Source organism: Sturnira hondurensis, unplaced genomic scaffold (assembly GCF_014824575.4).
Source record: "Sturnira hondurensis isolate 20B ecotype Veracruz unplaced genomic scaffold, ASM1482457v3 Scaffold0016663, whole genome shotgun sequence".
NCBI lineage: Eukaryota > Metazoa > Chordata > Mammalia > Chiroptera > Phyllostomidae > Sturnira > Sturnira hondurensis.
The window spans coordinates 14,852,551-14,866,240 of NW_028089294.1; the positions used below are offsets into that span (position 1 = coordinate 14,852,551).

The window sequence follows — 13,690 nt, forward strand, 5'->3', positions numbered from 1 at the left end:
AACATCTGAAGAGCTCTCACCACTTTCTGCATTATTTTGAATACAAAAATGGCTAATTCTAGGGCTAGCACAGAGAACATACAAGACAAGATGAGCCTGGAACATCTTATTATGTCAGATAATAAGAGAGCACTAAAAAAAAAAATGGTGGGGATATGTCAAGGAACCCAGAGCTAACTGAAAGAACTCCAATGGCCAAAGCTGAAACAATTGAGCAACAAAATAAATAATGTTGTATAGGATTATAACCCAAAGAATAAAAAACCATGAGTTCAGATATAAATACACAGTTGAGTAAATTGATGAGGAGGAAAGACAGAAATCTCCCATAGAGAATTCCCAATAATTTATGCAGACTCTCTACTCTCAGGCAGGTAGAGCATGACTCCCTGCCCCTCAGGTGTGGACCACACTTAGTGACTTGCTTCCAAGGAGGGCAGTGTGCGAAGAGGGAAGAAAGTAACTTTACACTGGAGAAACATGGCAAAGACTACCTTAGCCAAGTGATTGAGAACAACATCAGTGGTAAGTCATGCAGATAGGACGTGCCCTTTGATATGAGGTGATGAGAATGACATTTCACCTCTGTGGCCTTCTTCCCCAAAACCATAACCACAGTCTAACTATGAGAAATGCAGGCAAATCCCAGTTAAGGCGCATTCTACAAAATACCTGACCAGTTTTCAAAACTATCAAAGTCATAAAAAAAACAAAAGGAATATCTAAGAAACTATCACAGCCTACAGGAATCTAAGGAGACATGACAATTAAGTGTAATATGCAATGCTGGATGAGGACTTAGACCAGAAGAAGGACATCAGCCAAACTAGTGAAATTCAAACAAAGTGTGGAGTTCAGTTCCTAATACTTCGAGAGTATTTCCTTGGTCATGTCGCTTTACCACGGTAATGTGTTCACGGAACTGGGTGTGGGGCATACGGAAACTCTCCTGTCATAGCCTTGTAACTTTTCTGTACATCTAAAGCTGTCCTAAAGTAAAACTGTACTTAAATATTTTAAAAACACAAGTTTGGGGGAAAGATGACTACATGCCTATCTCCACAACTGTACTTTTAATTACAGGGTGCTGGTGACAGCTTCGTGGGAGCTTTGGCCTTCTACCTGGCTTACTACCCCAATCTGTCCATGGAAGAAATGCTCAGGAGGGCCAACTTCATCGCAGCGGTCAGTGTCCAGGCTGCAGGAACACAGTCATCTTACCCACACAGACAAGACCTGCCACACCACCTGTTTTGATGGCTGTGAACTCTGACATAAATATACCCAGAAATAAAACGTACTTGGAGGTGGACACTCTTAATTAGCAGCTTACTATAAAAGGTCTTCTCCCGTCTTTGCAAATATTATGTTCATTTAACTAAGTCATCCTCCAGTTTACATTTTTTAAATCTTACAATGATGAATTTCTTTGCTTTTCATGCAAGAGCTAGCCAGAGTAAGGATTCCACAACCTGGTCCTGGGCCACCACTCAAGAACCCACAAACGCTTATTGCCCACAGGTCGTGAGTACTGTATGTACACCATACGGCAGAGGTTGTGGGCAAGTGTCTGGAGTCAGAGCGGAGAATGTTGCACAAGGGGATGGCAACAGTGAGTTGGACTGCTCAAGCAGTTCCCGAGGGGGGCAGCTGGTTCTCAGCTTTGGTTTTAGTGGTTTCAAAGCCTCTGGTTTTGCAAGAGAAGCCAGAAGTTTTGGATGTTTATTGAACTCTATACAGAGTGTCAGCAACTCATCTTTTAAAAATGTAAAAACCACCTGGGGGCCACATTCAGCCTATGTGCTGAATAGACAAGTCATTGGTTAAGCCAGACTTTTTTTTTTAAGGCAATTCATGAATGTCACAGATGCTTTACATTGTACATAGCTAACAGGATCAGGTGAAAGATTTTTCTTGTAATCCAACACCATTATGTATAGTTTCTATCTAAACATAGCCAAGATCTCACCTATTATTGCTTTGAACCAGAGCTTTAACAGAAGATGCCATAAACAGCTGACTATCATGCCACAGGCCTCTAAGGCACAACTGTCTACCCAGAGAGCTATTCTTGAGCCTCCTCCAAAGACACAGACAGGGCCACGGGGAGGGGACACCTGTTGTTTTGAAACAGTATTGGTTTCTGAATGCTGGTGGTCATGCTGGACACTCTCCTCCCACACATGCTTTAAATGGAGTAGGACGTGAGCCAGCAGGGCTCAAGAAATGAGCTGATCCTTCTTACCTTCGGCCAGAAATTTGACAAGACGAAAACTGGGCAATTCTGAAAATCTGTGGGAAACAGTAGCTTGAGGGAGAAAGTCTGTATCAGGGTAGGGTAGGAGTCCTTACCAAACATTGGGGATTATCAGTGGAATTTTCAAGCTGGCTAGCTGTGCAGTAACATCAAGCCCCAGGGCCCTCACTGTAGCTTTATGGAAAAAACACTGTAGCGCCTCTTACTAAAGAAAAAAATCTAGGAGAGAAAGGAGTCAAAGGGTGTTCTAGGAAACCCTAGATACTTCTTTGGTGAACTGAGTTTGACAATATGGACCAATGGCATTTTCCCTAATTATACAAACACGAATCACAGAAGTTCTCACGGTTTCTTCGGTGTTAGAGGGCTGAGGCTGGCTCCCTTCTTATCACTCCTGCTCACCTTTGCCATCTCTGTTATTACATGGGAGTTTTTCCAAGAACATTCCGGAATGTGGCTCTGTCTTTTCAGTGAAGTACAAGGAGGAATCGCCTGGAAACTCTTGCACAAGTCCCATTGTGAAAATTTTCTTTCATTATGTGAAACAATGGTTATTTTTTAGTAATGTAGTTGTGTTTTTAATTTCAAATAGTGGGGGAAACATCACTAAGAGACAATAGCACAGGCTATTTTAATATGTTTTTATTAAGGGCTATAAAAATACCCAGAAAGATAAATAAATGCGATACAGTGATGTATGTCCTAATATGAAGAACTCTCTTTCACTGCATTGTTCTCCTTCACAATGGCCTTCCAATCACAGGAGGCAGCGGTTCCGTGCCATTTCCTCTTCTTTCATTACATGCTGCAGAAGTTCTGAATCAGGATCCCACCCTCAGTCTTCTCATTTATAAATCAAATTCATGTTCAATCCATTGTTTAGAGGGAGCGTATTTTTTTCTGTTCCACAAAGAGGACTTTTGTTTTCACTATAGAAGGAGAAAAAAGGGTTATGGCAGAAAACTAAGAATTATCATCACCATTCTCTAACAAAAACACACCTTCAACCATGAGCCCTCTCCCTTCTCTTGTTTTACTTTGACAGGAGGATGGAGTTGACTTGCAGACTCAGTTCCTCAATCCCAGAGGCCAAAGACAACTAGAGAAAATGGTTCGGGGGAAAAAAGGGAAGCAGTGGCACCCTTGGTACCTACAAGGTCACATTTCAACCACTATGAAATATTCAAATTAAAAAATAAAATTATGGGCAAAAGATAGAAAATACTTGATTTAACGTCACCCAGTTAACATCCAGTCTCGTAGGAGGTGAGCAAGGACAAACTGGAGCTGGGCTCCAGGAAAAGAGCAGTAAGAACTGAGCAGACCACAGAAGAAAAGGCAGCCTGGCTGAGAGAGTAAAATACACATTAAGTATTGTGCTTTCCAGAGATGGTTTCAAATAGCCAAAAAAGGATTTTCTAGTTTAGTAATAGAATTAACATAATAACCACAATCACATTATTATAAATAGAAGAGATTCAGTTCTCCGAAACAAAACCCAAACAAAAGTGCTCACTGCCTGGATAAAAGATTGGAGACTAGATGCTAGGCAATAAGATTTTCCCAGTTCCTATCTAATGCCCTATAGTACCTCCCTCTCTCTCTCTCTCTCTCTCTCTCTCTCTCTTTCTCTCTCTCTCTCACACACACACACACACACACACACACTTCTTTGCCAAAAATAGTGCACCTAGGAAGACCCAGGAACTCAAACTTTAACAGTGACATAACAACTCACTTGTCCCTACCATACAAAGATATTTGAGCTTTGGTTTTTTTCCTTCTTCTATAATCAATATGGACACTCTGTATAGGAGGTTCCCAAACTGCCTATAATTAAGAATTAGCTAGAAGGCCTACTGAAATAAACTCCTGCTTCTTGCCTCTACCCCTATGCTAATTCTGGTTCAGCAGACCTAGAGGAGGACCGAAACTCTCCGTATTTTTAAAATCCTCATGATTCTAATAGGCATTTGGATTTGAGAATCATTAACTAGACAACAGAGTTTTATAATATTAATAAAAATAAAGTATACATATTTTATTATAATAAAAATAAAGTATACATAGGAGTATTTTAATACACTTCAAATCATCTAATATTAAATATAGGTAGGACTGGTGTTCCTTCAAAGGCTAAAGAGGACTACAAAGCATCATAAAATTAGAGTAAAAAACCAAATAGTTTCCTATCAGACAATATTATTCATTGTAAGAAGTATTTCCCGATGTTTTTCTACACAGAGCTAAAAAGACAAATAAAAGAAGGAACCTGTCTCACTGATAATCAATCAGGAGACTGTGTGACTGTGAACAGGAGGAACTGATGAGGATAGGTAAAGCAAGGCTGTATTTATGAAAATTTTCAATTCACTGCATTCATTCCCTTAATTCAAAGAATAAATACTTAAGTCCACAGAGTCAAGCAGTGTGGCGTTCACAAGAGTGTAGGGAGGGTCCTTGGGCCTCTGGTGTAGAGCAATGGCTGTAAGAGGTGGGAAAGACAGCAGGGCATCATGGCCTTAAAAGCCACGCCAACCACAGGAGACGGTCCTGACTCAGAAAAAAGAAAAACTAGGAAGATTAATTCGGCTCCAAGAAACAGAAACAGGAGGCCTGGAGTCAGAAAGGCTGGGTTCAGACCTCGGCCCCACCATTTCTCTGCTGTGAGAAACTTCTCAAAGTCCCTTCCCTCCAGTTTCCTTCCCTGTGGAGGGGTAACTCCCACTGCCTCCCGGAGGCTGCCAGGAGCACGGTGAGCACTCACTACACGCTAGCCGAGCTGGAATGACACCCTGCTATCCACACTCGAAAACATAAATTAATTTTGTCAAAGCATTTGCTGCTTAATACATAAAAGACTGAATCTGTCAAGTTCTTTTCCCTACATCTAACCTCAATCTATTCTGCTTCAATTAAAGTCTGTATTGTCCTGTCTAGTCATCCACAGCATTAAAACTGACAAGTTTTCCTTTTCTTTATGATAAACCTTCATATATTTAACAAAGTCTAATCAGCTTATGCCTCAGCCTTTAATCCTGCTCAGAAATTCCCATCTGGTTTTAGATGAGGAAAAGGAGCACGGAAGGACGGGGCTGATTCCAGACATACAGCACACTCTGAAATGCTTGAGTAAGTGAGAATTTTTCTGTCTCCTTACCTGACTGCCTTCATAAAGCAGACTAACAAAACACTTCCCTTAAACTAACCATTTATTTACTGCACCCAAATATGCTGGGAGAATTGCCAAAGTATTTGGTACCCTAAGCAATGGGCAGGCCCCAAGGCACACATCAGCAAGCAAGCCTGCAGGGTATTCACTAAGTATTTAGTAGATGGGCAGAAAGCCAAGCAGTCTGATGTCCCAGAACATTCTCTTCTTCTGGAAAGACAAAGTGTGCTGTCAAGGCTCAGACCACTCCTTATCACAAAGGTTCTCATCGGCCTTAAAATTTATATATGGATCTTTCTCTCACTTTCCACTTACAGTCAGAACATTTACAATCGTACCCTTCCCCAATCTCAAAACTTACAATCAATCCAACACATAGTAAGTTCTTAGTCAGAGTCCCTTTGATATCCACCGGGGCCAGGGGAACAGTGGCTCTAGGAACCTCGCCCCAACCCAGATACCAAAATACACGGATGCTCAAGTCCCTCATGTAAGTGGGGCAGTGTTTGCAGAGACCTGCACACATCCACAGTACTTTAAATCATCTCTAGATTACTTATAATACCTAGTATATGTAAATGCTGTGCAAATAGTTGTTACAGTGTGTTGTTTAGGGAATGAAAGGGAAAGTCAGTATACATGCAGTACAGACACAACCATCATAGGCCTAACTACACAGCACACGTCAGGCAAAGTCATAACTCCCCCTCCACATATTTCCAATGTGCAGTTGGTTAAATCCACAGACACAGAACGCATCAATAGAGAGAGCCACCTAAGGACGAAAATTCCAATACATTTTCATACTTAAAATATTTTAGAGGTTACTCAATCAACATTTAGTAATGTTGTACAAGTTCCTAAAAACTCTACAGGCGCTAAGATGCTAGAAAAACAACAGGCATAGCTCCTTTTATTGCCTTCGCTTTACTGCACTTTGCAGATAACTGCATTTTTTACAAAGTGAAGGTTAAGACCTTCTACCAGCAAAAAGATTGTTAACTTGCTGAATGCTTAGATGACAGCTAGCTGTTTTTAGCAATAAGTATTTTAAATTAAGGTATGTACAGAGTTTTTTTAGACATAACACTATTGTATACTTAAGACTACAGTATAAATGTGATGTTCATATTCCCTGGGAAACCAAAAAATTTGTATGACTCACTTTATTGCAATATTGCAGTGGTCTTGAACTGAACCTGGGTCTCCAAGGCATACCTCTATTTTATTGTCAAAGTTCATCATTTTGAGCTTTCACCAACTGATAGAAAATCAGAGGGAGAAAAACACACCAATCCAAAACCATACTGCTGTGGTCTGAATGTCTGTGTCCCAACCACCCCAAATTCACATGTTGAAATCCTAACCCCTAAAGATGATGGTATTTTAGGAGGCGGGGGTCTGGGGAGTACTTTGGTCATGAGGGTGGCCCCTTGATGAGTGGGACTAATGGTCTTATAAAAGAAACCCCACTGGCATGCTTGCCCTTCCACCTTGTGAGGACACAGCAAGAAGAAAACAGGCTATGAACCAAGAGGGCCCTCACCGGAAAGTGACCATGCCTAGCACCTTGATCTTGGACTTCCCAGGCCCAGAAGAGACAAATTTGTCTCTGAGAGACAAATTTCTGTGGTTTATAAGCCACCCAGTCTGAAGTATTTTGTTACAGCTGCCCAAATGGACTAAAATACATAGCTTATCATTGTAGTACTTTTCCACCAAATTGAATATTTTCCATCTGAATTTCAGATGTCATCCTGAAATTTAGACTCCTGATCATCAGGTACAAACCTAGAATCCCCTTTATTACAAAAAAAGAATGGCCAGAAAATTTAACACCACAAAAACAGCAAGGAATTTTATTTGTTAAAGACTAGAACTCACAATTTTAAGGTGACCACTGCTTCTCAGAGGCCGTTTTAAATGCCTCCTCATATAGGTACAGCCCTTATTTTTTGAAGGAGCTTTATTCTTATTTTTGTTAGACAAATGATGAATGCAACACAATTAACAATGGTTGTAAGACCTTCTTAACGAACTCCAAAGGCAGCTAAGAATGTGGCTGGCAGCCAGCATTCACACTAACGCCTGAGCAGGGGTCCTGCGGCCGTAAGCAGGTTTCAGCCTCCGTGAAATTTCTCAGCGACAGGTCTCTACAGAAAGTGGCTCAGGGCCTGGCTCTGGAGTCAGTCCTGAGTCCGGATCTCTGTTTTGTCACGTTTTGGCCATGTGTCCTCGATTAAGACCCCTGGCAGCAGAGTCCTCGTCTATAAAATGCGATTCAGACTGCCCAGAGAGGGCAGGTGCTCGTGTGAGGCTCGTGTGCTCATGCTCATGGGTTCACAGCACCTGAAGGCATGAAGACTTGTCCAGACGAGCAAGAACACAGAGCCTCCCATTTCGTCCGGGTGTTCACAAGTACTGTTTGGTTCCTTCCTTTCAGAGATCACTGTCTTTGTTGCCTATATTGTCGTTTTTTTTTAGTTGTTATTTCAGGTGGGAGGGTAAATTTGTTCCCAATAACAAAATCTTGACCAGAAGCGAGACTCTGGTCAAGATTATGAGGTTATGTGCCTGTCTTTCATTACATAATGGATTAGTTTTGGGAAATAAGATTCTGGTACCAATTCCAATTCTGATCACCAAATGGACATCTTACAATTCAATTCAATTCGGACACTAACTACCTGGAGATGGTAACTCAGGCAAGGCCAGCTGGGAGTGGCGCATGGGCAGGTTTGGGGAGGGGCTCAGAGCTCCTGGAGCCTCTCGGAGCATGCCACTCTCCGGGAACCCCCATGTGCTCACCAACCCAAGCTCCAGGACGGCCCTTATTAAGAAGCCATCATAAAGGTGCTATTTAAAAGCAAGGGCAGAACAATAAAGTTTATGGCCCCAAGTTTTCAAATAACTAGTCTGTTTGCTAGTTTATTTTGCATTAATCCCTTCATGAAATCTAAAAACAAGACGGGAAACTGGGTGCTGACTCTCATCAGTGAGCAGGCAATCTGGCCCTGGGAACGCCTGGCCCTTTGGAACAAGTACTTCTATATATTGAGACCATTTCAAGTTACCACTTACTATGGTATTTTAGCAGATGTATAAGACAGAAAATGAAATTTCCTATCCTCCTGCACTAATATATAAAAACCCTACTTCTTGAACTCAAATCTGGACCTAATTACTTGCCTCTGACAGACAGATGATCCCAGGAGAACATTCCCTCTCCTTCTCAAGACACAGCTCTTTCTGTTTCTAGAACAATAACCCTATTCTCTTTACGCGGCGTTTCTCACCTCAGACCTCTGGTTAACCACCTTCTACAAGAGAGACTCTCCCTGATGCATCCTATCTAAAGTTGAGCTCCACCTCCTCCCAACTTTACCCCCTATCTCAGCATCCTGCTTGTTTCTCCCATAGTACTTAGCACAATTTGCATTTTCTCCTTTCTCTCCCTTCCAAATCAGACTGTAAGTGCCAAGAGTGCAGGGGCTGAGCCTGTCTTGCGTCCTGGTATTTCCCAGTACCAGGGATGGTGACCGGCACCATGGTAAACATTCAGTACATGCTTGCTGAATGCATGCTAATGTCTAAAGGGCAAAAAAAAACACCAAATGTTCAGCATCAGTCTGGAGAGAGCAACAGGCCTTGAACACACTTGAATTTACTATGGAGTAACTTCTCTGAATCTTACCAAATGGATCATAATGCAGTAGAGTCAGTTTCTCCCCTAGTCGGCTTCTCTTAGCATTGAAGGAGTAACCTGTCCCAGCTTGGCTTACCATTCTCACCAGAATGTTCCTAAGATTTAAAAGTAAGGTGTTAGACTAAGCTGAGGAAATAGATTAAAATCAGCCATAAAAGATGGCACATTCTGAGAGCCCTATAGAGTAGTATCAGTTGTGGGATACCACTTGGCCCTAAGAAGGTTCAGTTCTAAGACAGACTACATTTTCTGTAAGTCACAATTTCAATGGTTTCCATTCCCAAAGTTTGTTCCATTACACGGAGTGCCTTGGCAATGACCTAACCAAAGCAACAAGAACAATCAACCCACATTGTAGGAATAGACTCAGACACCCGCCTCTCAGAAGGAACAGAGGCCAAGAGGAAAACAAAAAAATGTACTGGTGGCCATAGGTGACCAGTCAGGGAATCATGGGGGTGGCTGTGTCAGAAGAGCCCTATCTATCAGGGATGAGCAGTAAGAGTAAAATCAGGAAGAGACAAAATTAGGGATTCGAACTTTTATATTTCTATAATGTGAAACCTTGTTCCTCTTCATATATTTCATTTAAGTTACAGTCCTTGAGAGTATAAAGTTCATGTTCTGCCTCACTGGACTTTTTAATACCTGCTACTGTTTGTTACTTTTTCATGTGTCTCGCCTCCACGTGTAGCCCATGCTGCTTTATTTCTCATCTAATGCCAAAAAGGATATGAAGCATCTAAGACATATTATACATCTTTGCATCCCTTTCCTTGTTAGTTAAGCAGCATATAGTATTTGCTGATTAAGAGACAATAATTAGCCATTCATTCAAAAAGATTTACCAAAAATTTATTAAGCCCTGGCCAGGTGGCTCAGTTAGTTGTCTTGTTCTGCACACCAAGGAAGGTTACAGGTTCAACCCCAGGTCAGGCACATATAAGGAGGCAACTGATTGATGTTTCTCTCTGTGTCTCTGCCTGTCTCTCTCTCTCTCCATTTCTCTCTCTCTCTCTCTTACACATCTCCTCCCCCCCCATCTCTTCCTCCCTAAAATCAATAGAAATGTCCTTGGGTGAGGATTAAAAATAAAAATCTACCAAGTGCTTACTCTGTGGAAAGCACAATGGGAAATACAAAACTACATTAAGGCTGCATCTGTACCCTCAAGAAACTAACAGTATAGTATGCAAGGTGAGGAGGTCTATAAGGCAAAACATGTATGACAAATGACACAGGAAGGATACCAAGAACATGAGAGGCAGGGAGTAGCTCTAAAGAAACCAAAGGTATGAGGGATTCCTACAGAACCCAGAGGTGGAAAATTCTAACATGGATAACTGGATTGTGGGGAAAGCTACATGAGTCAATAAAAGCTATAGGCGGGGGCAGAGGGGGGCACTGATATACTTATTTTTCATTAAATTGAACCCAAAAAACAAAATTAAGAAAAAATCCTAGTCTTAAGGATTTGTGGTGTTTGTGATGTTTCCTGGGTTGTAAACAAAGGCTCCTTTAGAATTTTCCTGTTTTTCACACACACTCACAAAATCTTCAGTTACTGTCCATAAAAATTTTAAGGTAACAGTTTGGTATTTATAGTCTCTCTGGTACATCATGAATTCTTTAATATTTGCTATTCTGAAATGCTTATACCATGAGTGCAAAGGATTCCAAAACTCAATGAAACAGGCTGTGAGGTTTAATCAAATCACAGCGTGTTCTGCTAGATTCCTGCAGCGGGCTCCCAACAGCCACTGGTCCTCCAGCTGAGGCGACAGAAATATGATGGCCATCCAGAGAGAGCATGGGGACCCTGGCAGCTTCTTTGGAAACACGACAGCAAGAGCTCCTTTAAGTAACTTATTTGAATATTCACTTAAGAAACTAGTTGGGCAGGAGGAAAAAGTATTTTGTGAAGAAGTTCATAAGGCCAAAATAATTCATCAAGTAAGCAGCGATCAAACCAACTTTTAGAAAATCGAGGCCAAATGCTTAGTTTAACATAAGGATGTATTGGCAGCAGCTGCACTAAGCAACATAACAAAGTTTTTAAAAAAGAAAAACTTTTACTTACTTTGACTTGCTCTTGGCAACTTTTTGTAGCAAGGAGAAGTTGAAAGAGAAAAGAAAAATATCAATTTACTCTTATGCAAAGTTCATATAAATGCCATTAACTAAAAACATTTACCTCATTAAGTATGCCATGGGTTGTCACTCTAGGAACCACTGCCTAGCTACCAGGGATCTCGTCAGGACTTTACAAAAGGACGATAAAAAGATCCAATCAGACCAGCACAATTCTGGGTGTAATGCTTCGCACAATCTCTTTTCAGTCTGACTGCCTTTGAAATCTTTCTAGAGTAATACCTGCTCCATTTGTTCTCTCTAAGGTGCAGATATTTGCACTGGAACAAGCCCCTTGTTCGACAAGTTGACCAGGTGAAGGAGGGAAACCAAATTTAACCGGGAAGCCAGGCTGGTGCAGCGAAGGGCACCGTCTCGGGAGACAGCGCCCTTCTTTCGCTGCCCAGCTGTGGGACCCAGGTTAAGTGCCCCCCCCCCCCCTTGGAAGCCGCGTCCTTAACCTTCGAGTGCCGAAGGGGTGGGCAGGACGTTCTGGGGTCTCTCCCAGTCCGGACGCTCAGTGATCCTGCGGACACATCCCTACCGAGCGCGGGGAAAACGCCCCATTCCCGCTGACCAGACTCGACTATCCCCGCGCACCACAACCAGACCCCGTATCACCGAAGACCCCCGAGACCCACTCGGCCGGCAGCGCCGCGGGGCATGCCGGGCGCTGTAGTCCCGAGACGCGGGAAGGCTGCCGTCGCAGCTTCCCGGCCCGCGCGCGCACCCCGCTCCACTTCGTCCCGGGTCTGCCTGTCACCGCCGCGCGCTCCCGCCGCAGACCTCGCCGCCGCCGCGTTCTGCAGCCCCACTTACAGGAGACAACAGACAGGAACATGGTGACAGCACCCCTGCAGCCTCCGTCAGGTGCCTAAAAGCCCTCTAAAAACTGCTTCCGGGGCACAGGCCCCTTCCGGAACAGGAGGTCAGCCACTGACCCACAGCCACGCCCCTCGGATATAAACCTGGAGCCCCTACCTGCCTCGGGTCTGTGTTATTTACATGCCAGGTGTTTTGTTTTTGTGCTGGGGGATGTTGGAGTCCCCTTCCTTTTGGTAAGAGACTTCGCTGCGCTCCGAGTTGGCCCTGTGTCCTGCTTCTGGATCAGAGCTAGGTGCTTTCCACACTTGACTAAGTAATAGCAACCACCTACGTTAAAGCCACAGAAAGGGTATGCGTTTCTCACCGCTCCAGGATGACTTAGGCTTTTTTTTTTTAATGCATCCCAAATAAGTTAGGTAGAAATGGAAGGTAGGTTCCAGAAGCTAGAGAGAAGCTGATTTACATAGACAGATGCTCCTGTTCGTGGTCCCTAACTGGTCCATCCTCATGTGAATGAGGGCTCCAGAGCCTCACAGTTTGATCTAAAAGTAAGTGTCCTGACTGGCCAGAATGGAGCCACTCACACTGGTCAGTGAAGATGCTCAGGATGGGCAGTAGGGGAGATAAAGCTGCACAGCTCCAATTGGACAAGGAAAGCCTCAATCCTAGTGGCTGAAATAGGCAGGATTCCAGGAACTATTCTATAAGGGCTGGCCCAGATAAAACAACAGTGGAGGCGGGCAGTTCCGTGGTTCAGTTCAGGCTTCTCCCTGAAGTGCAGTTTGCGTGAGAGGCCCCTTTGTAGAAATATCTGCTAGGCTTTGAGCCCAGGGAAACCTCCAGGAGACCATCCAGGTAGGTATCTCCTTTCTCGGGGCCCACAGTTTCTAGGAGGGCAGGACCCAGAGCATCTTGTTAACTGCTGTATCTAAGCACCTAGCACAGTGTCAGGAATGAGTAACTAAGATTGGGAGCTCACACATAATTTGCTTAATGTCACAAAACTAGTAAGTGGCTGAATTAGAGTCCTGACTGCAAAGACTCATGCATTTCCCACTAGACTTTGGGACCTACAAGAATTGAAGAATCTTCAATTCTTCATGTCTCTGCAAGAAGCAGGGACCTCTTCAGCACCAAGGACTTCATTGGTAACCTCATTTCCCTACAAATAATAAGGACTTTTAGGTTTTTTTCTAATCTGTGATTTTATCAATATATAAAACCTTACAGACAGGTGAAATAAGAGTCATTCTCATGGCCCCTGGCTGGTGTGGCTCAGGGATTGAGTGCCAGCCTGTGAACCAAAAGGTCGCTGGTTCAATTCCTGTCAGGACACGTGCCTGGGTTGCAGGCCCAATCCGCAGGTGGGGTGTGTGAGAGGCAACTGATTGATAGTTCCCTCACACATCAATGTTTCTCTCCCTCTCTTCCTCTCTTCCCCTTTCTAAGAGTAAATAAACTCTTTTTAAAAATGCATTCTCATGGATTATCATCACTGAAAGTAATAAAGAGAAAAGTGAGTTCTCCAACACGATTCAACTCAATTTGTAAAATTAAAACTGTCCTTGCTCTTAATACCTCTAATGTTCATTTTACCCTC

At 43.0% G+C, this 13,690-nt stretch overlaps 2 protein-coding genes across 6 annotated transcripts in view; one reads left to right on the plus strand and one right to left on the minus strand.

The window, feature by feature from the left end:
- The window catches only part of RBKS (ribokinase), a 94,231-nt gene extending 91,804 nt beyond the window's left edge, over nucleotides 1–2,427 (plus strand). For both annotated transcript variants that reach the window (XM_037066665.1, XM_037066667.1), the window contains exon 8: nucleotides 1,084–2,427. In XM_037066665.1, coding sequence (XP_036922560.1) covers nucleotides 1,084–1,257 — 174 coding nt within the window. In that variant the 3' untranslated portion in view covers nucleotides 1,258–2,427. The remainder of the gene's footprint in view (nucleotides 1–1,083) is intronic.
- Nucleotides 2,428–2,884: 457 nt separating this feature from the next.
- MRPL33 (mitochondrial ribosomal protein L33) lies at nucleotides 2,885–12,171 on the minus strand. 4 transcript variants are annotated; one of them, XM_037066672.1, is made up of 4 exons: nucleotides 12,085–12,171; nucleotides 11,216–11,234; nucleotides 9,124–9,230; nucleotides 2,885–3,186 (listed from the first exon to the last, which is right to left on the minus strand). In XM_037066672.1, exons 1-4 carry the CDS (start codon nucleotides 12,104–12,106, stop codon nucleotides 3,137–3,139), a joined length of 198 nt encoding a protein of 65 aa, XP_036922567.1. In that variant the 5' UTR covers nucleotides 12,107–12,171; the 3' UTR covers nucleotides 2,885–3,136. The 4 variants fall into 4 exon arrangements, with proteins under 4 accessions (XP_036922567.1, XP_036922566.1, XP_036922565.1 ...); XM_037066671.1 differs by having other exon boundaries at nucleotides 12,052–12,152; XM_037066670.1 differs by lacking the exon at nucleotides 2,885–3,186 and adding an exon at nucleotides 4,037–4,810.
- Between the last annotated feature and the right edge of the window lie 1,519 nt (nucleotides 12,172–13,690).